The 27553-nt window shown below is 37.9% G+C and overlaps 1 protein-coding gene across 1 annotated transcript in view; it reads right to left on the bottom strand.

The window, feature by feature from the left end:
- Nucleotides 1-614: 614 nt before the first annotated feature.
- Nucleotides 615-27553, bottom strand: part of FBN2 (fibrillin 2) — a 119944-nt gene continuing 93005 nt past the window's right edge. Inside the window, exons 42-65 of the mRNA XM_058825784.1 lie at nt 25897-25965; nt 25227-25352; nt 24321-24446; nt 23810-23935; nt 22381-22497; nt 20745-20873; nt 20330-20449; nt 17136-17261; nt 16789-16941; nt 16417-16482; nt 16031-16156; nt 15821-15940; nt 15107-15229; nt 14566-14697; nt 13002-13127; nt 10574-10780; nt 9748-9873; nt 9020-9142; nt 8768-8884; nt 7988-8116; nt 6024-6143; nt 4341-4572; nt 3530-3686; nt 615-1473 (exon numbers count right to left, since the gene is read on the bottom strand). Of these exons, the coding sequence (XP_058681767.1) occupies nt 1117-1473; nt 3530-3686; nt 4341-4572; nt 6024-6143; nt 7988-8116; nt 8768-8884; nt 9020-9142; nt 9748-9873; nt 10574-10780; nt 13002-13127; nt 14566-14697; nt 15107-15229; nt 15821-15940; nt 16031-16156; nt 16417-16482; nt 16789-16941; nt 17136-17261; nt 20330-20449; nt 20745-20873; nt 22381-22497; nt 23810-23935; nt 24321-24446; nt 25227-25352; nt 25897-25965 (3353 nt within the window). The 3' untranslated portion in view covers nt 615-1116. The remainder of the gene's footprint in view (nt 1474-3529; nt 3687-4340; nt 4573-6023; nt 6144-7987; nt 8117-8767; nt 8885-9019; nt 9143-9747; nt 9874-10573; nt 10781-13001; nt 13128-14565; nt 14698-15106; nt 15230-15820; nt 15941-16030; nt 16157-16416; nt 16483-16788; nt 16942-17135; nt 17262-20329; nt 20450-20744; nt 20874-22380; nt 22498-23809; nt 23936-24320; nt 24447-25226; nt 25353-25896; nt 25966-27553) is intronic.

Here is a 27553-nt window from a genome sequence, read left to right as displayed (position 1 = left end):
ATTAAGTCTGCAGGTGTGGCAGTCCTGAGACAGCACTCGGGGCTCAGGAAATGCACCCTGGTTTCAAGCCAGCACCAAACAGGGTGAAACATTCTCCTCTGAGAGACATTTCCTTCAGCTGCCTGCAGGAATTAATGCCATTTAATTACTTAAACCCTTTCTGAGCATGAGGTGCGGTTGTCTGTGTTGGCTCATGAGGTCACTGAGGGAAGGGCAGCACAGTTTGGTTCTGCAGTTCTAAGGGGATTAAAAACAGTCCAGGTATTTTGCTACAGGGCTTGTGCCTCCTCCGCTATTTGCTGTGGGTGATTCAGAACACAATCCCACTGAGCTGCTGTGAAATATGATCTCTGCAGAGACTGATATTGTGATACTTGTCCTCTATGATTCCTTTTTTTTTTCCTTTAGTTCTCATGTGCAAGAGCACTTCAGATTATCCTACTATCTGAACAGTTTACAACATCACAGTTCAGAATATCCTACTAGAGTGATCTTTCAGCTCTGATATATTTTAGAATTACTTATATACTGTTTCTATGCTGGTACAAGTAGAAAAGAAAGCATCTTTCAAATCTACTTATTTTTTTTTCTTGATTAGGAAAGTACCTCTAAAATGTTATAGCTCAAATTTATAAAACTAAAGAAAAACAAGTACGTTTCCCTTTTTGTTTACATAATTTGTTATTTTCTCCATATATTACTGCATTAAAAATAAATAAACTTTTATAATTTTTTTTCATTAGGAACTATAGCAAAATACCCAAAGTGTTACAGACTGCTAACAGGAAAAAAAAAAAACAGCTCACATTTTTGTGCCATTTAGTGCCATATGATGAGTTCTTTAGCTTTAGGTTTTTTAATACACTTTAAGTCGAGGTTATATAAAAGATACAGTAACCATGATTTGCCCTTGTAATAGAAGTTTTGTCAGTGGCAGAATTTCAAATCACCCTCCTGAAAGGGCGGTTCTGCAGTCTTGGCAGGATGGAAAGGAAGGGCTCTTCCCCTCTGCCTTCCTCCCCCAAAACCCACTTTCCCAAAGCAGCTTCGCTTTGAAATGCAGCTGTTCTCGGCTGCGCAGACAGAACACGAGTGGCTGAAGAGCGGCACTCGGGGCTAATAGAGGCGTACCCGCAGCCTCACCCTGAGGGCTGCCCCCGGCTCCCCGCGGAGGTAGCCGTCCTCCGGGCTGTCCTCCAGCTGCTCCTCCTGGGGCAGGGGCAGGCTGGTGATCTCCAGGGCGTGCAGCCCGGGCGCCGCCCTGCCCCTCACGGCGTGCAGGCGGCTGGCACCGTCCCTCAGGAGCATCTGGAAGGTTCCGCGGGCGTTGCCGCGCGAGATGGCGTAGCGCGCGCGGCGCCTGAGGGCGGGCAGCAGCTCCAGGATGGGCTCCCGCCGGCCCAGCCGGGACATGGCCACTCTCACCTTCAGGGGACTCTCCGTGTCCAGGCTTCCCCAGCTCGTCTGCTCCGGCTGCGGGAGGGAAGAGTGTTCAGAGAGGGAGAGGGAAATAATCGGAGTAGTTTAACAATTTCTGCCTCGCTTCCGTATGTAATAAATTATGTGTAAATAAAAATTCGTAAAGATATAAATAAGATGTATATATATTGAAATAATAAAAAACCAAAGATGTGTATGTAAAAAAGAAAAAAACCCTCCTCCCAAGCCTGGCCGGGAGTTCTTCTCCGAAAGCAAAGGATTGCAGCCAACACCCAGATAACAGACATTAACTCGGAAAATAGACAGGATGGGAGCCATCAAAGACAACAAAAGGACTAGCTCGGAGGAGGAACCCAACTCTGGACCTGACCAACGTCTCTGCAGACCTCGGTTGTGAAACAATCAAAGTCGACAAAGACGAGCCTCAGAGAAGTATCCGCCGCTAGTCCTGAATCGCCCACCTGTCAGACCAGTGTTGGAGATACAATCACTGGAAACAAAGGGAGAGACTCCGCCGAGATTTCCATCGGCACCAACTCCGGATCACACCACTTCAGCCTTGATAACCCAAAATTAAAATACATACAGAGTCTCTTTGCATATGAGGAGACTCTGTCCGGACACTGGTTAGGTCTATTTTTCCAAGCCAGGAAATCCATTCACCGGACAATCAAGAACACTTGGTGAATGGAGCCTGCTTGGAATTTTAGCCTGAGGACTTAAAAATCCTATAAAACCCCAATCCTGAGAGCGCTCAGACGTGGATTTGGGAACCCTACACCTCGGGTGTAGACCCTGTCCACCCAGCGCTGCGCTGACCATTTTTATTGTGGTTTTTTTCTCTCATTGTTATTCTTTGTTGTTTATTAATAAATTTCTCTTTTTGATTTTATCCCAAATTTGCCTTTGCATTTATAACACGTACAACACACCCTGTTAAATCCTCAAGGCCTCCAACAGGCTTTACATGGACGATGAAAAGGAGGCTCGGACTTAAGACTGAGAACCTGTTTAACTTCATGCTTACAAAGAGACCATGTAGAAGACTGTTATGAGCAAGTGTTTGAGATCGCTTAAAAAATCATCAGGGTATGGGCAAAAGCCAGATTTAATTTTCAAGGCCAAGGCCTAATGAAGATTTCACATATTGCACTGCAGAAAGGAGGAGGCCGGAGTGCACCACCACAAGGAGAAGCCTGTATTTACACACAAGAACCACTAGTCTTATGTTCTTATGACCAACAGAAACAATAGAGAAACACATTTCACAACCCTGCATAGAAATTCCCTGAAACCTCTAAATAAATTCCATACTGTATCAGTATGTAATGCAACTAAAAAAGCACCGTGAAAATAAAGAAGTTTTTTGGAAAGCAGAAAGTGTTTTAAATACTTGAATCCTATAGATAACGCTAGTGATTAAAAGGTGTTTCTTTTTTCACGTAGTTTATGGATGTCACTTTTACTACCTAGAAAGTTCTAGAAACTGACAAGGTTAATGGTATTTAAAAAGTGTAATAACAAGATGTAACCATTACAAACTAGATGATGAGTTCCTGTAACTTTGCCTTTTAAGCCCATAAAATGCAGCAAGAAAAAAAATTAAATCTGAAGTGTAACTCTCTCTAAAAACTTCAGCAATTCTGTAAATAATGGACTTCCATCAGCCAGGACAAATTCCCCACCTCTATGAGCAACTGTGGAACAGACACCAAGACTAAAATGATGCTCTGCAAGGAGATCTGTTTAGCTGTCCCAGACAATAAATGCTGTCCAACCTCCTCTTAGCAGCAGAACATGATGAAGACATGGCCAGTTTCACAGGTCTGTGTAATTAAAGGAGAATTATTCCCCTGAATGTACTCTGAGGAACTGGACCACATCTCACGCTACAAAGGAATGTTTGCAAGCTTTAAAAGCTTCACCCTTTCACAGCTATTGATGTGCTTCTCACTGTCAAATTATTACTGCCAGCAAGACCTAGGTGAGGAAGTAGCCTAGTTAAAAGATTCCCTCAATTTAGTACTGGTGTCGTATCTCTGAAAATACCTCGAAAAACATTACAGTGTGTTTTCATCCTGGTACATACAGTGTTAGCACTTCTCTTCTTCCTGCTGTCTTTTTTGGAGTAGCCGTTGATTTTGCACTCATAACACACTTCAGGGGACAAGGCATTCTCTTTATCAGCATCTCCATCCAGTGGCAGGTACTGGCCTTTGTTAAATCCCATCCCTGAGACACAGTGTCTGTGGAATGAAAACATGTGTTTTAGTCACTCCTTGCAGTTTTATGAACTGTCCCTGCTAAATGGAGTGTGTGTAATCTGTGCCACAGTGTCTGTATCCCTTTCCTTGCCCTCTCCTCAGCAGGAGGGCTGTGCATTAATTTCCTTCACACAGGAGTGGCTTAGTGAGGGAAATGCAAACACTGGCTGAACACTTTTATCCTGATCTATTTTCATTTACAAGTTCCACAGAGAAACAGAACAAAGCCAGCCTGCTCTGAAGTTTGGGGATTACTGAATTTACCCACTGTTCTGTACCAGAACAATGCTAATTTGTGTTTAATGTTCTGGAATGATCAGTGATACTTAAACCTTAAACAACTCAATTTAACTGTTTTCTCAGTACACATGGTACCTATCCTTATGCATTGTCAATTCCCACTGAGCAGGTCTGTGAAGGAATTCATGTGCTGATACTGGGGTAGAAAGCAGAACTCATTGTTTAACGTTATTTATATGCTACATTTAAAACTAATGTTATGTTGCATATACAGATATTTTACTTTTTTTCTAGTTTCTGGATATATTGCACAAAACTAGAAAGGACTTAGCAGCTTGTCTTTCATCTGCACCTCATGAATGTGTCTTTGGTGAATGGCTGCATGGAGAAACTCACCCTTGTCCAACTCTGTAATAGCCAGGTGGGCAGCCACAGAGATAACCACCCTCAGTGTTGGAGCAACCGTAATTGCAGGGGTTCTTGGCAGAAGAGCACTCATTCACATCGTGGCAGGCATGGGAGAACTGGTCGTAGGAGAACCCGGATGGGCAGACACACCTGTAACTTCCCAGGGTGTTGAAGCAAGAAGCAGAGCCACACATGTGAGGATTGGAGCATTCGTTTTCATCTGGCAAGCAAACACAAAAACATTGGTGTTTTCTAGTCTGACAGACAACAGGTCAGCATGATGCAGCTAACAGATCAGAACATCTGTAAGTCCCAGAGCTCTGCTACATCCTTGACTTAATCACCCCACAGAGACCCTTGATTTCTGGAAGAGAAAATGAGTATTATCTTCACTTGTGTGTGTTAAAATATAGAGATTATGTGTGGCTTGATATGGTCTCAGGCAAAAAAAAAAAAAGAAAAAAGGGGAAGGTTGTGGTATGGAAAGTCATGTTTTGGTAGCTGGTATCACAGTTATTTTATTTCTCTGACAAAGGTATTTCTCTAAAACCTTTAGGTTTTCCTCACCCAGTTTTCCTCACCAAGACCACTAGTGAATGCTTTGCCACTCTTGCCTGCAGTCACTTGGAGGGAGATTCTTTTGAGGACGATAATTTACAGAAACTTAAGCTGGTTTGGGGTTTTGTGGGAGCTGTTCATTGTGTGTTCTGTCACTCTTGCCCCAGTCCTTTGCTTTCTTGGCTGAAGAGCAGTTTTAAACCAGGAGTGACCATGGTTTCTGAAAAACTTGCCGGTGTGCTGCTTAATGTTAAAATGGATAAACGAATTTTTATGTACAGAATCAGGACAGTAAAATCAGCCTAAATGAAATGTATGGCAGTGCTCACAGTCATGCTCTGATTATTATACCATTGACTTAAAACCATGAAAGTGAACCTGAAAAGGTAAATATTTTCTGTTGGTCTTTGTGCACAGCACTGGATGACATTGTTTCTGTGTCTAGTGGTTTTTATTAAAAAAGAAATTCCCACACTTGGTTTTGTATATGATATATCTTAGTTCATGAACCACAGAAAATAAATTGATAAATTGAATGAGCTAAATCTAAACAGAACTCCCAAACTTCCTAATTTGTCCCATTCCCTGCACAAACAACTGGCCTTAAGACTGTATTTTGGAAGTAGGAAACCCTTAATGGTTTTGTCGATTTTTTTTTATCACCATTTGCTTTAGATACTATTCTGTAGAATTCTTAAATTCCTAATGGTTTTTAATGTTTTTTTATGCTTTCTTTTAGTTTTTTTATGACAGGTGTGGGTTTTTTTAATGCTTTTTTTCCTCAGCAGAATTATTTACTTGATACTTTCAGGAATTCAATGAACATTCAATGATGGGGATTTTTCACAGAAGAAACAGGTCAGAATTTAGGTCTTTCTAGGAAAGCTAATTGTCACAGCAAGTTTCAAAAGGCTGAGTGCATTTTTTTGCTACTTCCTGTCATGGAATTACGTTGGGAGTATTAAGTGTACGGAAGGAGTGGGAGACAGATGAAAAAGATTTTTGTTTGCACACACTTTGTTCTGCTCATTCTTGCCCTTGCCTGGTGGTGTCCCCGTAAACACTCTGACACGTCTACTGTTTAAATACATTCTGTGCTGTTTGTTTCCTTACCAACACACTGATTCCACTGGTAGTGCTGGACAAATCCTTGTGGGCACCCACATCTGTATCCACCCAGGATGTTCTGGCAGCCATGCTGGCACCTGTGGTTTCCATCACATTCATCCACATCTGTGCGTTCAGGAGGGAAGCAGAGCATGACACAGGGTTACACCTACTGCCAAACACTGGTGGATCAAAAGTTTGTTATGACCCAGCTGTGTGCTCTGGCAGCCCAAGAAGCCAAATCTGTGAAAAGTTGGAGTTGTTCACTTTGGAGAAAAGAAGGTTTCAAGGAGACCTTAGAGCCCTAAAGGGGCTACAGGAGAGCTGGAAAGGGAATGTAGTGACGGGACAAGGAAGAATGGCTTTAAGCTGAGGAAGGGTAAATTTAACCTGGATATATATAAAAAATGCTTTCCCGTGAGGGTGGTGAGGCACAGGTTCCCAGAGAAGCTGTGGTTGCCTGGATCCTGGGAAGTGTCCAAGGCCAGGCTGGACAAGGCTGGGACAATGGAAGGTGTCCCTGCCCATGGCAGGGGTTGGAACGAGATGGCCTTTAATGTCCCTTTCAATTCAAAACACTTTGTGATTCTGTGACTTAAAACAGAGGAGCACTGTTGCAAGATAGAAGGAACATGCATGTTCTTTTGGAAAGCCTGGAAGTCAACTAATGTTCAGTTCTTTCCATCAATAATCTGATTTGAGCTCAAGTCTTTTCAGTACTCAAATCTGCAAAATAATCACTCTTCCCAGTAATCCCGTAAATTGTTGCTTTACTGTAATGCTTAGAATTTAAGGGGTTTTGTAATTTCAGATTTAAACCAACCCACTTAGGGATAAGCTTTCAGTTTCCCAAAATACACTGTGTAGTGTTTGAATGTCAAATCTGGATGTCTTTGCAATTGAAAATAAAAAGCTACATAAAAAGTCTCTGAGACAAGTGTTAATAAAAGGAGACAGCCACAATCATCCCACCCACCAAATTCTAAAAACTCGAACATCTGAAATTGTATCTGCTACAGGAAAAAAGTAGATTGTAAGCAACCTAATTTTTAAGGTACAATATGCAAAGTCTAATATAAAATAAAAAAATTATTCTTTGTATTATAGGCACACCAGGACATGCATACTTTATAAGAACAAAGTCAACTGACAGGAACTAAGTCTTAGTAAAGCTTCTAGCTGCATATATTCTGGACCGCTGATGTAGACTCTAAATATCAATTTCTGTTTTAAATGCTCTGTCATTGGTAGTTTGAGAGGTCATAAATGTCTTAATGTACACTCTTGCATTTTTAATTCTCAGCATCCAGGTAGCCTTGTACTGCCTTTTATTTTGTTCTTTGCTTGATACCTAAGGGCCACTGAGAAGTCTGGAGCTCTCAAATAGAGATTTCCTGACTGAGGCTTCCTCTTGGGACAACAGAGAGAGAAAAAGCTCACTGATATAACCCGCATTTTAACTGTAATAATTATCTTCCTGAATGCAGTGAATTTGCCTTCTCAGTGTGTAACTCTGTGGTAGGAGAATTAAATACAGAGTTTAGAATCCAATCTTAGTCCACTCTCAGGTGGAAAATTAGAATTAGCCAAAATGAAAATTGTAGAGAGATTCTGTTCAGACACATGAAGACATAAATGTGAAAAACAACTACTACTTCTACCCACAACGACTAGACTTTCATATGCATAAACCTGTGTGAAGTTGAAATGCCAGCCTGAAAACAACAGTTGAAGAGTTCAACTAGTCACCTTTTCATCCTAATTTCTGTAAAATTACTTGAGGCAATGGGTTCTTGCATATGCTTTTTTTATACTTAATGTAAGTGTAATACTTTCCATTTTCTTTTTGTAAATACTTTTACCACGCTGGTGCTCTGTTTTCTGTCTTTAACTGTCTTTCTGTCTTTAATTGTTCACTGGAACTGAAGTAAGGATTCACACCATAAAAAAATCTGACTGTTCCTAGTTACCTTCACAGTTTAATCCAGTAGAATCCAGAGAAAATCCCCTTTGACATTCACAGGTAAAACTTCCAGGAGTGTTTTGGCAAATTCCTTTTGATCCACACAATGATGGATGAGAACCACATTCATTGTTATCTTCAAAATACAGAGGAGAAAGAAGGTTGGTTTACCTTGTGGCATGATTCTAGACATGTTCATGTAACATAAAAATAAAATCCACAGAGCTGCAACATTTTATTTTGTAGCTTTTCATTTTTAAGTGCCAGATGAACTTGAGACTCGTGCAGAGCTGTGAGTAATTAAAAAATTGGAAGTACTTGTGGTAGCTCAGTTGTGATATGTGTGTGGAAGAGCAGGCATGTAATAGCTGATATTGGAAAAATGCTGCCCTTCTGTGTTAGCTGAACTACAGCAGTTTCAGTTGGCAAGATTTATACATATGCTTAAGATCTAAAGACATCTGTATCTACTAAAAAAAGAAAATGCAATCTGGTTTTGGTTAACTACATTTTTAATGAGATTTTAATAATTCACCTTTTTGTCTCCATGAGGTTATACTTAGAACATAATAACATGTATTAAATATGTACAACTCTTTACTAACCAAGAAAACAGAAATAGTGGACAGACTGGATAGACTCATTTTTTCTTTAGCTGTAATTGCTGCTTTTCAAAATCTGTTTTCTGCCCTCTTGACACTATTGCTCTGCATAAAGAGCACAAGAGATAGTTGAGAATGTTGTTCTTAGAGAAAAGCTTATGAAAGAAAACCAGTGTTTTCCTTACCAATACAAGCTGTGTGATGCTGTGTAAAACCAGGTGGACATTTGCATGTGAAGCCTCCAAGGGTGTTGGCACAGAGAAACTGACAATTGTGTTGTTTGGTTTGACATTCATCAAGATCTGAAAGTAAGAGATGTTGTCTTAAAAAAGTCAACAAAGAGGCACATTTAATCAAACTTGATAAAAATACTACACTCCTAGACCAATTCCTTTTAAGTTAAGTTGTAACCAAACTAACACTTTGTGTAACCTTACCTTTACATGTCTTTCCATCTTCCTGAAGGACATAGCCCCGGGGACATGAGCACTGATAGCTCCCTTCTATGTTCTTGCAGATAAAATTGCATGGTCTGGGAGACTGGGAGCACTCATCAAGATCTGACAAGAGAAAAATATTAGGTTGTCTTTTGTCCTCATCTCTCTGACAGAAAGACGTTTGTTCTACAACAACACATTTTAGAGAAAAATGCTCATAGAAGAAAGCCCCCCATGCACATTTGTTCAGGGCTCCTGTTCCTTTCTCTACAAATGTGTTGCTGTGGAGTTTTTAAGGGGTTGCCACTGCCATGACAAACTCGAGAGTGACAGTGGCACTGGTATTTTTTTCATCTAAGCAACAAATACTTACTTTTTGGTATACTATGGTATACTTGGTACCTGCAAATCAACAGAAAACTGGGGAAAATGTAGACCATGAAGTAATGAGCTGGTTTGCCACTTGAAGTGCTTACACATCTTTAACAAATTTCATGATCATTCTAATGCAGGAATACTGCCAGCAGAGCCTGTTCCTCAATTTCCCCAAATGAAATACAAAACCAGAAATGCGTATTAGGAAAATAAATAAAGGTCGTGAGATAAAAAAGATCAAGAGAAAAGGAACAGTTTGCTACAAGGGTTTACAAAGGTTGGTACCTCACTGGGTAACAACTGAAAAAATAACTGATGATTACTTCAACTGATGAATAATTAATGAATCTTACCACTACAAGATGTGCCAGTTATGTCAGTGGTATATCCAGCTTTGCAAAAGCACCGGAAGGAGCCCATGGTGTTAATGCACTGCCCGTTCCTGCACAGGTTTGGCAGGACCTTACATTCATCAATATCTGTATAGAAATTATTAAATATCTCAGGTCTCAGTTTTAAATTCAACTTTTTTCTCCTCTTCCATTTTTGCAGAATTCCTCATCATCATGCTTCTGACAGGAACTTTCTCCCTTCTCCCTCTTTAAAAATAGATCTGAATCTAAAGCCAAACATCTTTCAAATTTCATTACTGTTCTTTGCACCAACACCTTCCTGCTATTTCACTGGGTACTCAGATTCCAGTTTTGCTAACTCCAATACAAACCCCATACGAGAGAATTTTCTTAAAACCACTCCTATGTCAAAAATTATCACCAACATTAAAAAAGACACATTACCTTTTGCTTCCTGTGTGGAAAATAGTACCACCAAATAGTATCACCAAATGTGAAGCATTGTGAGATTGTTTTTTAATGAGATAGTTGTTGCCTTTGCCATGTGTCCAACTTTCAGCAATACAAGAGCTTTGGGATAATTTCTAGATTTTAGTTTCTGGTTGGTACCAACTAGATCCTAATCCTGAAAACTCTGCAGAGTTGAACTGCTTGCAGCTACTGTCAAATGTGTTTTTAATTTCTGGTCTCTCGGCATTATTTGAAAAATCAAACTGTTGTTTAGCAGGAAATTCTCCAAAGGAACTTCAAAGAGAATTCTGCATTTTCTTAAGCATGCAAACATACTCTTTTCCCTTCTTCTGCCTCTTTTCATCCTTGCAAATACCTCTTCCATCTGTGGTGTAGCCTGATCCATGTGGACAGAGTTTCTTGTAGTGGGTGGTTCCGGGGAGGGGGCAGAGCCTGCACTGGTTCCCCCAGCCCCGGCCCCCGTCACAGCAGCACTCGGATCTGGTGACAAGGTTCTGGCTGCTCGAAGCCATGTGGCACATGGTCTGCAGAACTTCAGCAAAGCAAAACCCCCGGCGATTATCTGTGAGGAAGAAGGAGAAAGGCTGGAATAGAGGAGGAGATGAAGACCTGCTCCATTGAGGATCTGGTGTATTATTCTGGCTCTCTGTCAACACATGCAAGCAGCAGAAGGTGATTAGCTACCATGAAGTCCATCTTGATTTAGCCTTTCAGAGTTGTTGTGTGTTCTGGTAATATGCTTCAATTCCAAATATATCCAAGACATCCCTAATGTTCAGTACCTGCATGAGCTGGGTAAGAGTTTTGCCTGTAGAAAAGCTGTGCCCTTGGTAAGTAAAACAAGCTGTGGGCAAAACTGAGCTTCCACTTCAGCTGCCTATGCTGTGTTTGCATTTGAATGATTTATTTAGAGTGTGGTTAGAAGTTTGTTTTATTTGTTTGTTTTACTGACCAAAATAACACATTTGATCATCTGTAATTATCCTGGTGTGGTTTAAATAAAAAAATCCTTACAACTTACAAGTGTATATGCAACTCAGTACTTCTTCAGTGGTACTCAGATTTTGCAGGGGAAAAACATAGAATTGTATGGCCTTATAGTATAAAAATATAAAAAAATAGAATTGTATGCCCCTCTCTAATTCTATTTTAATTTTTAAACCTTTTGGTTAATGCCTGTCAATAATGAAAGGACAGCAAAGCTTTCACATCATGGGGCCTCCTACAGGTTTCCTTCAAACAGCAGCTGAGGAGAAAAGAAATCCCAGTTTCCAGTGCTGATAGAAACTCCAAATCTTGCAAAGATTGTTGCAGGCTATGTCACCTGTCTTGTTTCTTGACTAAAATGAAGACACTGTCAATTACTGATCTGAGAATGCTTGTATTTTTAAATGAAAGATTTTCTTTTTTTTTCTCTCAAAGCTAGTAATGATCCCTCAGAATGTGCAAATGTATCAATACTCAGCTGACCTTCTCTTTTACAAATTAGAAGAATCTGTGCATTTCTTACAAGAATGAGGCGAAAGGCAAACCCTGGCTTTAGGAAAGACACCATTTGTCCAGCTGTTAACTCAAGCGTTTACACCAAATAAAGCTGTCCTCACGGAAAGTGTCAATTCTGTGAAACAACGTATTTTCTGCAGTAATTTGCAAGACTCTGCAGATTTCTGTTCTCCCAGACAGGGATATTGTGCAGGTCTTTAGGGACATTATGACCTGAAGAACACACAAATGCTTTGTCCCCAGTTTGAGATGTGGAATGAATTTCAATGTGAGCGGAGTATAAAGGTTTGCACAATGCATTTAAAACCATGTAATCTGTTACTTAATGCTCATGCTATAATTCAGAAGAGATTCTGCGCTTCTGCCAGATCAATTTTTCATTGTCATTTCTAACCCAGGAAACCTGAAAGGAAAAGCAGCAAAAAGCAAAACCTTCCCAAGCCAGAAAATAATAAGAAAATTACATATTAAATATAGGAAAGCAAGAGTGACCTCCAAACAGGGTTAACAGAATGCAGTTTTCTCTTCCCATCTGGTTCTAATCCTTAGGAAATACTCTGCACTTCAATGTTATTGCTTAGCCATGAAGTCAGCACACTCCTCATGACAGTTTACAGGGACCTGGTTTTATAGTAATGGCATAAGATAATTATGCTTTTTTCATGCAAGGATACTAATAAATATACCCTTAAGTGTATGTACACTTGAATAGTCAAGAAAAAGTAAATTTTTGCAGTTCTGTTTGACTCCAAAAAAGGGATTGATGAATTAATAATAATAACAAATATGAATATATTAAAAAGAAAATACAGGTTGAGGAATAAAAACTCTTCATCAGCATTTGTCTTGTAGGCCCCCCAAAAAAGTAAAAATGCAATTTTATGGTAAAACCATAGTATTTTACATCTGATTTAAAGGTACAGAAAATGCAGATGCCTAGTTGCCATATGGTGGTCAAGATCACATTCTGTATAAGCAAACAAGCAGTTTTACTCTGCATCCATTTTTGAATTATCTCAAGGTGACTAAATTATCCTTCTTTAAAAATCCCAGTATTTTGTCCACATTTATGTGTTATAGAATTAAGAAGCTTCTATGTGAGGCCTGTTTGCTACAAACTGTTCGTTCCTATAATTAGTTAATAATATTTAATAATATTATTTAATTAGGAAGTGTAATTATTTAATTTCAGTAGAAATGGCAGCTGTTAGGTATTCAGAAACCCAATTTTCTCTCTGCATTTATGCTCTATGAAATGAAATGCGTACAGAGCTATTTACCAAGACATTCAATGCCTGATGTACTTGACAGGAATCCTTCATTACATTCACATCTGTAGCTCCCAACAACATTGACACAACGACCATTTTCACAGACACCTGGCTTGGAGCGGCACTCATTTTCATCTTTACAAAAAATACAATAACATTTATGAAAGTTATAATAATTACAGCAACAGTAAGAAAAAAATTTATATATATATATATATAAAATACTATATATATATATATATATATGTAATGTAACATGTAATAACATTGACAACAACCACAAAAACTCTTTACAAGAAAATGTATCAGATTCTCTAGAATACATTAAATATTCCATGTAATATTGGAAAAATATTTTCAAGATGTGGAAAAATCAACTGATTAAGCCTGGAAAGGGCTTTCCAAGGAAAGTTATCTTACTCCATTCGTTCTGTACTTCATCCCAGGACAAAAGCTTTAATGATTCACAGTTTGTAACAAGAAGCAGAAAATACAGCAGAGCAAGTTCCAGTCATGTTTACCTGGTAAGTAATACTTAAATAAAATTGGAATACATTCATGATTTAAGTAAAAAATCTTCACTCTAATAAAGAGTCTCTGAATACATTTGATCTGCCCCACAGTAAGTTGTATTTCAGTTCACATACTGTTTTCCTGAAAGTTTAAAGTCTTCCTGTATTTTCTTCCATAGCTAATGGCACACATAACTGTAAGCAATTATACACTTTTTTTAGGTGCTTAAAATAAAGCTCAGAAAAATCTCAGGTTCTTTAAGGGCAGAATTATGTGTCAAAAAAAGGACAGAATTCTTGTTAATACAGATTATTTTCCTTAAATAAAAAAAAATAAATCATAAAGATCTCTAAAGGAGAGTAGTCCTCTTGCTGAAGGAACATTGCTATAAAATACTTCCATTTAAAACATTCACTAAGATGGGTGCCTAATTTATTTTCTCCCCCAGAGAATTTTGGAATAGTCCTGGGTTTTTTTCTATATACAGAAGAAATTACAATTTGCTAAAATGTAACTATTGTCTTCCCCTCAATTAACTGAGAAAAATGATGGAGGAAAGGTGTTTAATTCCAATGTAATGGAATGGGGAATTATTTTGAGCTATGGGAGTTTCCATATCTTTTGTTCTTTATGGCATTTATAGGTAGTTTCAGAATATTAAGACTCTTAATTCTTTAAGAAGTGACACATAGTTTATACCAATGCTAAAGGAAATATAACTTTTTATTTATGTAAATCTTGCTTCCTACCCATAAATTGAGGTCTCATTTGTTTGGCAAATTAATTTTTTGGATGTAACAACTGTCTGAAAAACTTCTGGATTTAGTTGTAGAGCAATGGAATTTGTATTCTGAAATCCTTATTAGTCAGAAGACAGACTGAAACAAAACAGAAAGTTTAAGATGTTTGGTATCATTAGATATCTTATGTGTCCTTCATGAATTGCTATTTTCTGATTTTATATATATATATATACATATATATATACACACACAAGAATTTTCAGTATGTTTGCTTGTGTGTATTCCATTAGATGCCTTCTTCCCTGTCCAAGCTTTACCTGTGCATCCTTCTCCATCAGGTCTCTGTGTCATCCCAGGAGGACAAATGCACACAAAGGTACCAATCAGATTTTTGCAAATCATGCCTCTGGATTCACAGTCATGGAGACCTTCAGCACACTCATCCAGATCTGAGAAAAGAAAAAATATACATATTTTGTGTTTGAACTTTCTTCCAGTAGCTTCAGTTCCAGAAGGCAACGTCAAGAGAAAGGACCTACAGGCTCCCCTAAGTAAAAGCACTGAAGGAAAAGTCCAAAGTCTGTGATTATTTGCAGTTATCTTGATCTTTGTGAGCTGTATCATTTTGTCATGTTAAAGAGGAATTTCACCATTGTGACATTCTTGGCTTTGTAGTCCCCATCATGGATTACACTTGATGACAAAAACACAAAATATTTTTTATGAGTTCTTAAAGATCAAATCACCACCTGCTGTTTGCTACATTTCACAGAGAGGATGAATGCAAGATGCACGGAAATAATTTGGATTATGTGTTGATGATGGAAGGCGGGGAGAAGTTTATAAATCAGTCATTACCTTTGCACATTTTCTGGTCTTCCCTCAGTTCATATCCCACTGGGCAGGTGCACTCGTAGAAACCGTAAGTGTTGATACAACGAAAAGCACACAGCAGGGGGTTCTGAGCACACTCATTGATATCTGAACAGAAGGAAACAAAACAGACATTCTCTACTAGGTCTCAAAACAATCACCCAGAAGGTTTTATCACACCCATGCTTCTCTTTTCAGCTAAAATTATCAGAAAGGTGGCAATTCAAACCATTAGCTTTTGAGTAGAAAAAACTAGAACAATGAACAATGAACTAGAACTGAACAATGCTCTGCTTAAGAATAATGGCATAGTAGATATACAGAACTACTTGAGCTTGGTATGGCAAGTTAGGGCAGGCCTGTTTCAGATTTTTATTATATGCTCATATTTAATGTACTTTTGTGTGATGAGAAATGTCAGCTTCAGAAAGCAAACTAATTATGATTGCTAAAATATAACATTTGTGAGAATGCCCCACATGGGGCATTCCCATTGAGTGTGGGAAGTCCTATGATAAACTAAAAGCTCTGCTTAAATCAATTCATATTTACCAATGACACATTTCAAAGCACAGAAACTTTCTTTTCCTCTGAGTTATAACAGCATGAAAGACATGGCTAATAAAGAAATTTGAATGCCTAGGACTGGACAGAAGCCAAAGAGGGGGTGAAAAAAACCCAATAAAGAAGACAGGTTACCTTCACAATTCATCATTGGGCCTGGCTCAAATCCTTCATGACAGCTGCACTCAAAGCTGCCAACCACGTTAGAGCACGTCCCGTTTCCACAGGGGTTGCCAATGGAACATTCATCTGTATCTGTACATAATGAAATAAATGCAGAGTGAAGAGAACTGGGACGAGTTGTGTTTCAGATTCAGGGGTTCCAATTTCTGTAACTGCACACACCTATGCAATGCACTCCTGTGAAATCCAAGTTGTACCCCATGGGGCACTCGCAGCGGAATGATCCATCAGTATTGATGCAGTGACCATTGGAGCAAATTCCTGGGCTTTCAAGACATTCATTGACATCTAAAAAGAAGGAAGATATTAACAGCCACTCAGCTGATGCATTTCAAGTCTCAAAAAAAGCATTTAAAAAACCTAAGCACCCTATTACGTTTGTCTCGAGCCATGCACTTCAAAAAGTGTTCTTTTAACACATTTTACAGGTCAGCCTCTTGACACCAGCAGCTGTGAGGAGTAAGCTGTCACATGCTGCAATATCCAAGTATAGTTTTAAATATTAATTAATATTAATATTTAGTTTTCATATTGAGAAGAATACCTACCTTCACGTGTATCATCAATTCCAGGAATAGTTCCATGACCATATGGGCACAGGTCCTGAAAAGCAACTGTAGAGATAAATTTTCTTTAAAAAATAGAGCAAGTGAGATACAGAATCATGACAGACGGTTAAAGCCATCCAAACAGGATACTAGTTCAGGTTTCTACAGAGCAAAACCAAGAAATCAGTGCTTCTCTTTGTCTGTGGTTTCTTCCATTTAATTTTATTCCTTTTGCTGACTTGAAAAATCATTCTAGAAAAAGCCACTGAGAGCGAATGCCAGAAAGATCTCTCTTTCTAATGACCAAAAAGTACACCACCAATGCGCTCCTCCTTTTCCCCCAGCAACAAATTTTAAATTTTAAATATGTACCTTCTTCTTCCTTTGGACAGAGCTCACAAGGATCACCCCATCCTTCTCCTGGCATTTTACTGCAGCAACACTTGGCTTTTGAGGTGTTGAAAGCCTTTGGCACTGAGCACTTCCCATTCTCAAAGTTGGTGAAACAGAAGCTCTGACGGGTATCTAGGAGAAGCAAATACAGTCATGCAGAGCTGACTTCTCCCAGGTTAGATAATGACTGTCTGCCCTGAGAGAAGTAACACAAGACCTGTATTTTTCATACTTTTTTAAGAGCACTCTAAATTGGAAGGGGTTTCTAGAGAGTATCTGTTACCTTTTAGTTATTGAGTTATTACATTCCTTACCCATGAACTTACCAAAGCACCTCCGCCCGTTATCAGACAGCACAAAACCTGTGGGACAGATGCACTGGAAACCTCCTGGGGTGTTGGTACAGGACCCAAAGAGGCAGATGTTGGGATCCTCATTACACTCGTTAATATCTGTAAAGCAATGGAGAAACCTTCATCATAGCCTCACTTGCCGTGAACTCCTTGGTTAAGAAAGACTTTTTATTGATTGATTGATTGATTTATTGATTTAACTGGAGCAGCTTCCAATAAAGTGTCCAAGAGATAAAGCAGCCTGTATTTTTCACTGACTCCTTCAAAACAGACTCCTTTCTCACTGGCATGCACCTTCTTTGCTAAATACCATTCTCTGTTCTTCCTTATACTCAAAATAAACAAATGCTTTCAGAATATATTTCCCACACAAACAATATTTTTCTGTAAGCATAAAACATCCAAAGATTATTTTTTAAAAATCTGTATGTTCGGAGTTCTTTTTAAAGGTGTGCTGTTTTTTATGCTTCCTGTCAGATTCTGGGACTGAAACTATAGCAAGTTATTAGCAGAGTGAGACTTTTGATTGTATTTACATGTCCAGATTTATAATTAACAGTCTTTTACTACCACTCTCATTGTGATATTTAAAATGTATTCCTGTTCTATTGAATAATCTATATTATTATTACTATTTGAAGACAGTTAAGATTTATTTTTTAATAGTGGTATATCATTAAATATTATATTAAATAATTATCAAAAGCATAAGCCAAAGTATTAGTATTTAGTGTAAATATCAAGTGCCTGTAAAACTGTGCAGCTCAAACAGCATAAGGTGTACTTCCCCCATCTATACAGACAACAGACCAAGCAGGAAAATAATACATTAAGAGACCCCTAATTTTTCATATCTGTTATTCAAAACTGTACTTTAACTTATCCTATTCTGCAAATACTAGAAGAATATATAAGCTGCCTTGCTAAGGTAATTTTTAAAGGCAAGCATAATCTGATAAATGATGAGATGTATTTTAATAACCTTCAAAGTACAATGCTTTTTGAGTCTTTCATTAAGGACTATTGGAAGAAACATCACAGAAGCCTGTGACATGTAATATAAGCATTAGAATATAAGCATTCTACAATAAAAGCCAACAGTGAGCTTAACCAAAGTACAGGCAGGAACAAGGCTCTCTCCATGAAAATTAGCTTTGTGGATGTTGAATACTCAAATTTGTAGTGCTATTTTTGCCCATATTTACTGAATTCTCTGCTGTACTGAGTTTTATAAAAATGCCCTTTTTTCAGCAGGTAAGAAAACAATGGAAATACAATCTTTATTATTTGGAAAATGTAATTGGAGTGATGGAAGAAATCTGGTGGGAGTATATTCTGTGATGTAACTTCTGAAAAATACTGCCTTGAGTCTTATTTTCAGAAATTGCTGTTAGGTACAGCACATGGACAAACCACTGCAGCACAATCTGGCATTTGACTGAATTCTGCAGTAGCCTCCCATGGACAGGCTCTTTCTGGGTGAAGCATTCTAAGCCAGCTTATTTCAGAGAAAATGTTAAGTAATTTCCCCGTTGCTGTGATAGCTGTTAATAAACAAAGGTCAGCAAATTCAGCTGCATAGGAGAGGAAAATTGCTCTTTAGAAGTGCTCATTATTACTGCAATGAGTGGTTTGGTGCTAAGACTCTTTCTGTGGCCATGATGGAGAGGTGACTATCCAGTTTTACGTAAGTAAAATGTAAGGTAAAAGTAAGAGTAAAGTTTTCCCCTTTATTCCTATAAAATGGAAGGGAATATATCACATGGGTAGGTGAAAGCTAAGAATTTTTCTGTGGCCCCAGCTGTTCTGGTTTCTCCTGCATGTAATCACCCTGAGCTCACAAAGCAATCAGCCACTGCCAACCTTCACATCACAGACAGAAGGAATGGATTCTCATAAAGCTGTTTGCACACAACATCAATAGAAAGTAATGGGCAACATCTGCTGCAACGGCTGTGAAAATATTAATCTAAGTTTTAGTGCAATCACATGTGATAATCTGGGCATTTCCTAGGAGCTCTAGCTTCAGATTTCCTGGACACGTGGCAGAATGACAGAAGAATGCAAACAAGCTCCTTTCATTCAGTTTGGGCAAAAATCTGTCTGGCAGTCACTGATGCTCTCAAAAACAGATTCTGAGAAGGTACTAAAGTGGCCATAAACAGCAACATTCCTTGAAAACCAAAAGCTTTCATTATTTTATATTCATGACATTAGAACTGTAGGTGATTTGAATTGAGCTCAAACATAACTGCTAATATGGAGTCAGAAGCTGCCAAAAGAAATCATGTAGTTGGCAGGCAAACTGAATATTGGTGGCATGATACAAGTGGCTGAGAGAACTCTGGGGCTTCGAAAAAGAAATCCTGTTGTTCGAGACAAAAAGTCCAAAATGGTTCCTGCAGCCACACAGATTAGGTGGCAGTAATGCAAATCTTAAATGCCCAATAAATTCACAGTATCCCATGCTTTGCTCTGCTGGAAAAGAGAGCTGTAGCTTGGATTTATTTATTGTTCTCTGCCACAGCAAATCTTAGTTCAGTGTGTGACTTTCAGTTCTTGAACGGCATCCAAGGCTTTAAGTGAGACCTTAATGAAGGAACTAGAACATAAAAATTGGTGACAGGTCTGCTGTATCCTCCTTCTCCTCCTGTGAATCTCAGCACTTGAGAAGCATTATACAAAATGTAAAATCAGAAAACAGTTATTAGAAGAAACTGATTTAACTGATTATTCTTGTAAGTGCCATAATTTTATCAAGATCTTTAAACTTCATTTCCCTCTGAAACCAAATGCTTAGTTCATGCATTGATTGCCAATAATTACCTTGTGTAAAAATTATATAAATACAGTTTAAAGGCATCTGTTTTATGAATTATACTCTTTCAAAAGTAACTGAAAAATAAAATACTTCTTTTTTAAAAGTACTTTTGTTTGCATTAGTGAAGAGATCAATGTTCAAAATAGAGTACTATACAGCACAAAATATTTGTCTGCCTTCCTTTTTAAAACCTCTTCCTAAGGACTTTTCATACCTATTCCCTGTCACCTTGATTTTAAGTTAGGAAACATTCACAACCATTAGGGTGTGCAGCTGCATTCCACCCAATTAGAGCCACATACAAATTCTTAAATTGTTCAGGAACAACAGTTACAACTTGCCTTACCAATACAACTTTCGCTTTTTACTTCATATCCTGGTGGACAGATGCACCTGAATGATCCTTCCAAATTTTGGCAGGTACCAGGAGAGCACGAACCAGGCAGTGCCACACACTCGTTGGTATCTTTGGGGAGTGGAGGAAATCAAGAGAGATTTAGAATCTTGTAATTCTTATGGTAACAGAACATAAAAAAGATTGAGGGGGGTCTGTACTAATTTTCTTTTTCTAAGGTAATTAATTGCTTGAAGACCAACAACTATTCCAAAAAAAGACTGTTACTTCTACTGTGTTTTCATTTAAGTCACTATCATTCTTTTTTGATATTTAGATATTCAGGCTGTGCTCCTTCCCTCTACATGGGAGCTGTTAGTTTATTTCAGCTCATCAATACTTGAACATCATGTGGTTTCATACATACCAACACAATTCTTGCCATCCAGAGTAAGCTCGTATCCTTCATTACACAAACATTTGAAAGAACCAATTTCATTGAAACACCGTCCATTTCTGCACACTTGACCGAAGAAGGAACTGCACTCATCAATATCTGATAAAAAAAAAATTAAAAGTGTCAAAATTGAACACAAGAAGTGAGAGCTGAGTCCCAGCATACTACATACAGTATGTTATAAACACACTCAAGTTTCAATACTTAGTATTTCTGTGGGAAAGGTACATTTTTGTAGCAACAAGAAATCAGCTGACAGCTGGTAGAAAGCAGCACTTGCTCGAGCATTAAGATGCACACTTTAAATAAAAAAAATTAAAATCCACACTTCTTAACAGGGTATTACAATTTCCAGGCTTACAGCATTACCCCAGTTACTGCATCTGGAGATAATTACTGCTAAGGGACTGCATGACACCAAATCTACCAATGGAGGAGCAAATGTTACATGGGGTGTTCTGGATTTTATCTGGATCCATATGCACTCAAGCTTCCTCCTAAAAGCCTGTCCCTGCCAATCTCAAAGTTTGGACTATGTAATCTGCTTTCCACAGGATGATTTTCTCCTTTGTAACACTTCTGAAAACGATGTTTCAAAATGCTATTTTATTTTAAAATGTTATTTTGTAGGGTTTCTTCAGTAATGCAGACTTAAAGGAGCACTGCATAAGGAAAAATATGGATGAAGGTATGGTGAAAGAATAAATGAAAAGGATATTGGATAAGCATCATGCAGTAAGAAAAGCTTGTACTTTGCAGTGCAATGTTGTTACTTCAATTTTTTCTTTCCTGGACAAGAAGATGATTTAAAACACTTTTTAAAAGATATATTAGTTCTCTCCTGTAGCTGAAGGACCAATAAGACTTTGCTGAGTCTTCCTTCTGTAGCAGGAAGGAGTGTAAAGTGGCTCCCTCTCTTCTTTGGTTATATTCTGCACAAGGGGGCAGATCTTGAGGTTTATGAGCCTGTTTCTCAGCCCAGGAAGGTGTTGGTTGCTTTATCAAAAGAACCCAGTAATTAAAGTAGTCCAAACTCATCAAATATTCTGGTGCCCTGTGTTTTAGGGAATGTGAAATAGCAATGCCTGTGTGTGTCAGCTCTGCATAACTTTGCTCCTTTTAGGAGAGCAGACCTGGGAGGTTACAGATCAGCTCCCCTGGCTTTCTTACTGCTGGTCTGCTTCTTCTTTCTTGCCCTGTGCAAGAGTCAAGTAAAATGGTGAAATAAAGGAATTACTCTAAATTCATGAGGCAGCACTGGTGGTGGGATAGAGCAAGTGGTGCCAAAGATGTGCTGTAAATACCAATACTCTCACTAAAGGAGTTCAGAGATGCATTAAAACATCAGTGAACTGAAAGCTGTCCCAGTGGTCCAGGTATTTAGGATAACATTATATTATCTCAATTTGCTGTAATTATAAAATACTTCTAATTACTTTAAAACATGACAGTAAGGATTAACCTCTAGGGCTGGTAACAGCAGAAGCTACTGCACTCAGTTAATTTTCTTCACACCCTGACATCTCTTCTGTTTAACTACACACTATCCTCCTTGGCATGCCAAACCAGCAGCAATGAAAATAAAAGCTTAGATTAGGTCTCTTACCCACACAATCATTATTACGAGTTAACTCAAATCCTGGGTAACACAGGCAGTTGTATGATCCAACTGTGTTCTTGCAGGTTCCATTTCCACATGGATACTGTTCACACTCATCAACATCTGCAAGAAGAGACAAACTGCATGTGGGAACTGGTTTTCCCAGGGCTAGTGTGTTGTCTGTGCACAATTGCAACACCCTAAACTTCAGTCCCTCCTTTCATCTGCCACATTATGTGTTTATGCTACAGATTTAGAGCTTCTCAGTGCACAGAGGAAAACATTACATGATGTGATTCTGTGTGTCTTTTAAAATAAAATATACTGTTACATGTAAAAATAAAGGTGTATGTGCAGTTATCTGAAGGCATTCTTTCTTTCTGCTTTCCATATTAACATTTCTTAATTTCTTTAACATATACAAGTGATCAGGACTGAGTACATAGGATTAAGCATCACAGCCCTGAAATGATCAATTGTTACGTACATATTTTACCTCAGAGCCCATGAAAAGCTGTTGAAAATGCATTTCAATTTACATAAGTAAATGAATAATGTCAATATCACATCTAGAATTACAAAGACTGCTAACAAACTTCAACAAACATAAGTAGGCACTGAAGTTCAATGTCTCCTGCTGTGTGTTATGTTAGTTTCTGGAGTTTCATGGGAATCTGGAAGCTATTGAGATTTTGTCCTCCTAGTTCTTCAAAATTTGGCTTTGTCAGAACAGGTCACTTCCCCAAATATCCTCTTCAGATAGTCTGACTAATGTGATTTAGTTTAAATATGAGCAGACTCTAGGCATATATGAATATGTACTACAACATGAATAGGTTTTAAGTATCTATTTAAAATTGAAACACATCACCTTTTCATTTTAAAACCCTGTAGAACTGATTACAAACTAAAAGAACAAGAAAAACATTCTTATTGTTCAATATTATTATCTCATATGATCTCTATCATGCTATCATTTTCACATGAAATTAGTATAAAGCTACATTATAAAGGGGATTCTGTTTATTAAATGATACATTAACTCAGTAGATTCAAATAATTGAAAAATGATTTTTCAATCATTGAAAATCATTGAAAATGATTGTGGTTTTAGATCCAAGCTCCATCACTCTCTGACACATCCTATAAAACTCTCTGTTGAATAAGCCACTATGATATGTTTCTGTGGAAATGTTTCTTCAGTAATGTGGAGCTATCTCAGAACACATTGTTTTGTTCTGAGCTTTTTTTTTCTCAAACTAATTTATTCACTCCAAGGACAACTTCACAGACTTTATTCACAAAAAAAAAAAAAAGCCCAGAAATGCATGAAACAGTTTTATAATGTCAGTATAACCTACATATACATCTTCTCCCCCTGCAAAGAGCTCACAGGCAAACAAACCTCACACAGAAAAGTATTTTCTCTCCATACCCATGCACATAGTCTGATCCTGGGATGCCTTGAAGCCATTGTGACACACACACTGGTAACTTCCCTGCATGTCCACACACAGACCATGACTGCAAACGTTAGGAATTTCCAGACATTCATTGCGATCTGTAAGAAAAACACAAAACAGATGGTGCACCTTACTGACCTCCATTATATCCTCATTTCACACAATAATGTTTTTTACAATCCGTTGTTATGATTAAAACCAGATTCAAAATTATCTATAAGTAAATCCGAATCTTAACAGACCTTCATTTTACAGGAAATACTTGCCTACACACCTTGAGGATAAAACTACTGTCAGGATTTGGCTGGTACCTAGAAAATGTCCTTTAAAAATGTCACCCTGTCTTTCCTTATACTTTGAAACGCAGCAATAAAGCAAAGCAGCAGAATGCACCAGGTAACAGAAAATAAAGGCTGCTGAGAGAAACACATGCACACTACTGGTAAGGTAAAAACAGGAGAGAAAAGTCATCTGATTTCTTACCCACGCAGGCACCGTTGGGTGACAGTTTAAAGCCAGCAGCACATTCACAGCGGTAGCTCCCAGGGCTGTTGATGCAGTCAGCATTTCTCTGGCAGAGGTTGTCCCCATTGCTGCACTCATCAATATCTGAAACACCAAGAGTACAGACATCAGAAGCCACTCCTGTCTCAGATTTACACTGTATTGTCAGCCTGTGCAAGAGGAAACTTCAGTCCTCCACAAAGCTGGAGCAGCCTGACCTCCAGCCAGCCCTGTCTGCTGGGAATGCACACAAAAAAGTAAAATCAACACCATTTCATCCATGTCACCTTTTGGATGAAAGAGGATCCCAGCCTACAAATCCAACTTGCCACACATCAAAGTCACTTTGCAAATTTGCAACATCTGCCTAAAGAAATCTTTGCATTAAAAAAAACTTCCTCTTTGCATTTGAACTGGAAAAAAAAAAAATAAGTGGCACAGTTTGCAATTTTTTAGGTTGCACATTAGCACAAAATTCTCAGTCACATGACAAAACTCCTACTGACTTTCCAACACACAAAACTTTATTAGCTTCTATGAGTATCTCTGCCTCTAAAACTGCAGCAGAAGAGATACAGTTGGAAAAAGAAATCTAGAATACTTCTCTTTGAGAAGTTCTAAGAACAAGAATTAGATTTTCTCCCTAAAATAAAACAAAAGCATGGACTACCTATTTAGGAGCTTGGCAGAAATCAATTACAAATTTTATTAAGTGCATGTGCATCTACATTAAAGACGAGCACTTAACCTGATTTATAACCTCAGGCCCTACAAAAGCTCACAGTTTTTATCTCAGACTTTGAAAGCCACATGAATTAAATGTTCCCCTTCCCTTTAGGATAAGCTTAAGGGGACTAAGGAGAAAATAATCAAATTTCAAATCACCTTCACAGACCAGGAGCAGGTCATTGTAGCTGAATCCAGTGGGGCACTCACAGCGGAAGCTGCCAATCTGATTTATGCAAACTCCATTGGCACAGATTCCTGGGATTTCCTTACATTCATCAATGTCTGAAAGGCAGTGGAGCTACTTTAAGTACAGTTCATCATTTCCTTACACACTGCAAGGATTCTCATTTTAACTGTGTTTAGAACTGAGTTGATATGTTCCTTTCAATCTACAGAAATTACACTCAGGTTACAAAACTACACATAAGCCCATTATGACAGAAAATGGCATATGAAGTTTAGGAAGTGATCAAAAACAGAACTACACTAAGTATTGGCAAAGATGTAGAACTTACAAATGTGCAGAGAAATCCCATAGTATTTTTTGAAGGCAAAATGTTTTATCTTACTGATTAAAACTCAAAATCATGAACTAGGATGCCACATGAGCAAAATACCACAACAAAATGTAGAAATTAAAAAAAAAAAAAATCCACAAACAGAAAAATTTCACATAAAAATTGGCCTCAATTTATGTCAGCACTGTAACTCCAAAATGAAATTTAACAACTTTAGTATATGAAATGTTTCTTTTGCTTAACATTTTGCAGGCACGAAAACATTATGCAAAACAATTTTTGGTTAAAATAAGACTGGTAAAACTTACCAACAGCTTTTCCAGTGTGGATGTCAAAAGTGAAGCCAGGAATATTTCCACACAGGCTCTTGAATTCAACTAGAGTAAAATAGACAGTAATGCATTTTCAGGGAATGCATGAATCTCCCAAGAATAACCTGCAGCTTTCTCAGTTACTCAAGAGTAGTTTCTACCCAAATATATTCAGGAGAACAATTTCCCCCTCTATAGCTTGTATTGAAAATTCAGATTGCCAATAAATTAATGCAAATTGAAATAGTAATTCATACTATCCTCAAATCTTTCCAGACTTTGGCACGTGAGTAAATGTCTGATTTGAGAATGCAGCCATTCAATTAGGTTTGGGTTTTGTTTTATTTTTTTTCTAAATAGTTCTCCTTCAGGTTTATAATTAAGGTTTTCTAAGCATCTACAGTGTGAATCTACAGCAGCACTTTCAAATATGAGAAATAAGTATAATTTACCTGTACTTAAGCTTCTTCCACAATACTATCTGTTTTATTTCCTGTGGAATTACTGCAGATTAATTCTACTGAACTGTTCATCAGAATGGAGACTGTGCTTTAAAAAGAGATGCTCCAAAATCCCCACTTTTTTGATATGCTCATTCTATATCCTCTTTTTGCACTTGGATAATGGGAAATGCTTGGTGTGAAGTGTAAAATAAATTAACCCAGACTTTTCTAGGAAAGGTGTTTGAAATTGAGTGGGTTTGCAACATAAAGAAAAAAATTCTAGCACAGATTCTATTCATTATTGCAGATGATGTTTTAGTGGCAGAAGAGTGCTTTCCAGACAAAAAGTTATTACACACTTAGAGTAAAAATTTTTTATCTAGATAGAAATACAAAAAAAAATGACAGTCCTACAACTATGTCAAAATGGCATAATTCTACCAGAGGAATTTGTACCTGTTTGAGGGAAATGAAGCAATTCCATTGTGAAGACACAACCAGTTTGAATGAACAGTTTGCAAACAATAACCATGCACCCACTTTTCAGCACCTTTTTAGGTGCTTTTTAGGTCGTATCAGCATTCAAATTATTCACAAAAAGTATGTTTCAATATTCCATTTCCTAACTACTGCCAAGGAAGCATTTCAAATAACCTGTGTGGCAGATTATTTGTACATTCAGGGCATTAGGTTAAAGTGAAATATACTTCAAAAAAGTGACTAAAATTTATAGAAACATTAGATTAACATAAAATTCAAAGTGTTACTGGAAGTTTAATATCTGGAGACTTCCATGACTGCCTGGCCCACTGTTGGTGCTGCTGAGGAACTACAGGAAACCTCTTTAGCCAACAGAAGGAAGAGTATGAAGCCTGACTTTGATGTGTTTCTAAACCTGAAATGCTGAAATTATTCTAGCACCAGAAAATGAAAACCAAAGAAGTCCTTCTGTATTCCTGCAAGTAATGCTCTTTAATCTGGAGCAATTATAGTCTTTACTGGCTGTAATTTGAGTTTCTTATCATCCACATTTAATTGGCAGCTCCTCAGCAGCTCATGATTCTGAAAAGTTTAGCATTACAAATGGAGTAATTCTTGCCTCCTTTACACCAAACATCCCCATTTTTAGCAAATTTAGTTAATCACTGCTCAGAATGGTATTTGGCAAAATCTCTTTCCCACATTCATACATATTTAGTCAATTCTCTAAG

Source organism: Poecile atricapillus, chromosome Z (assembly GCF_030490865.1).
Source record: "Poecile atricapillus isolate bPoeAtr1 chromosome Z, bPoeAtr1.hap1, whole genome shotgun sequence".
Classification (NCBI taxonomy): Eukaryota; Metazoa; Chordata; class Aves; order Passeriformes; family Paridae; genus Poecile; species Poecile atricapillus.
The sequence above is the reverse complement of the archived record's forward strand: the minus strand, read 5'-3'. Positions and strand labels throughout refer to the sequence as shown.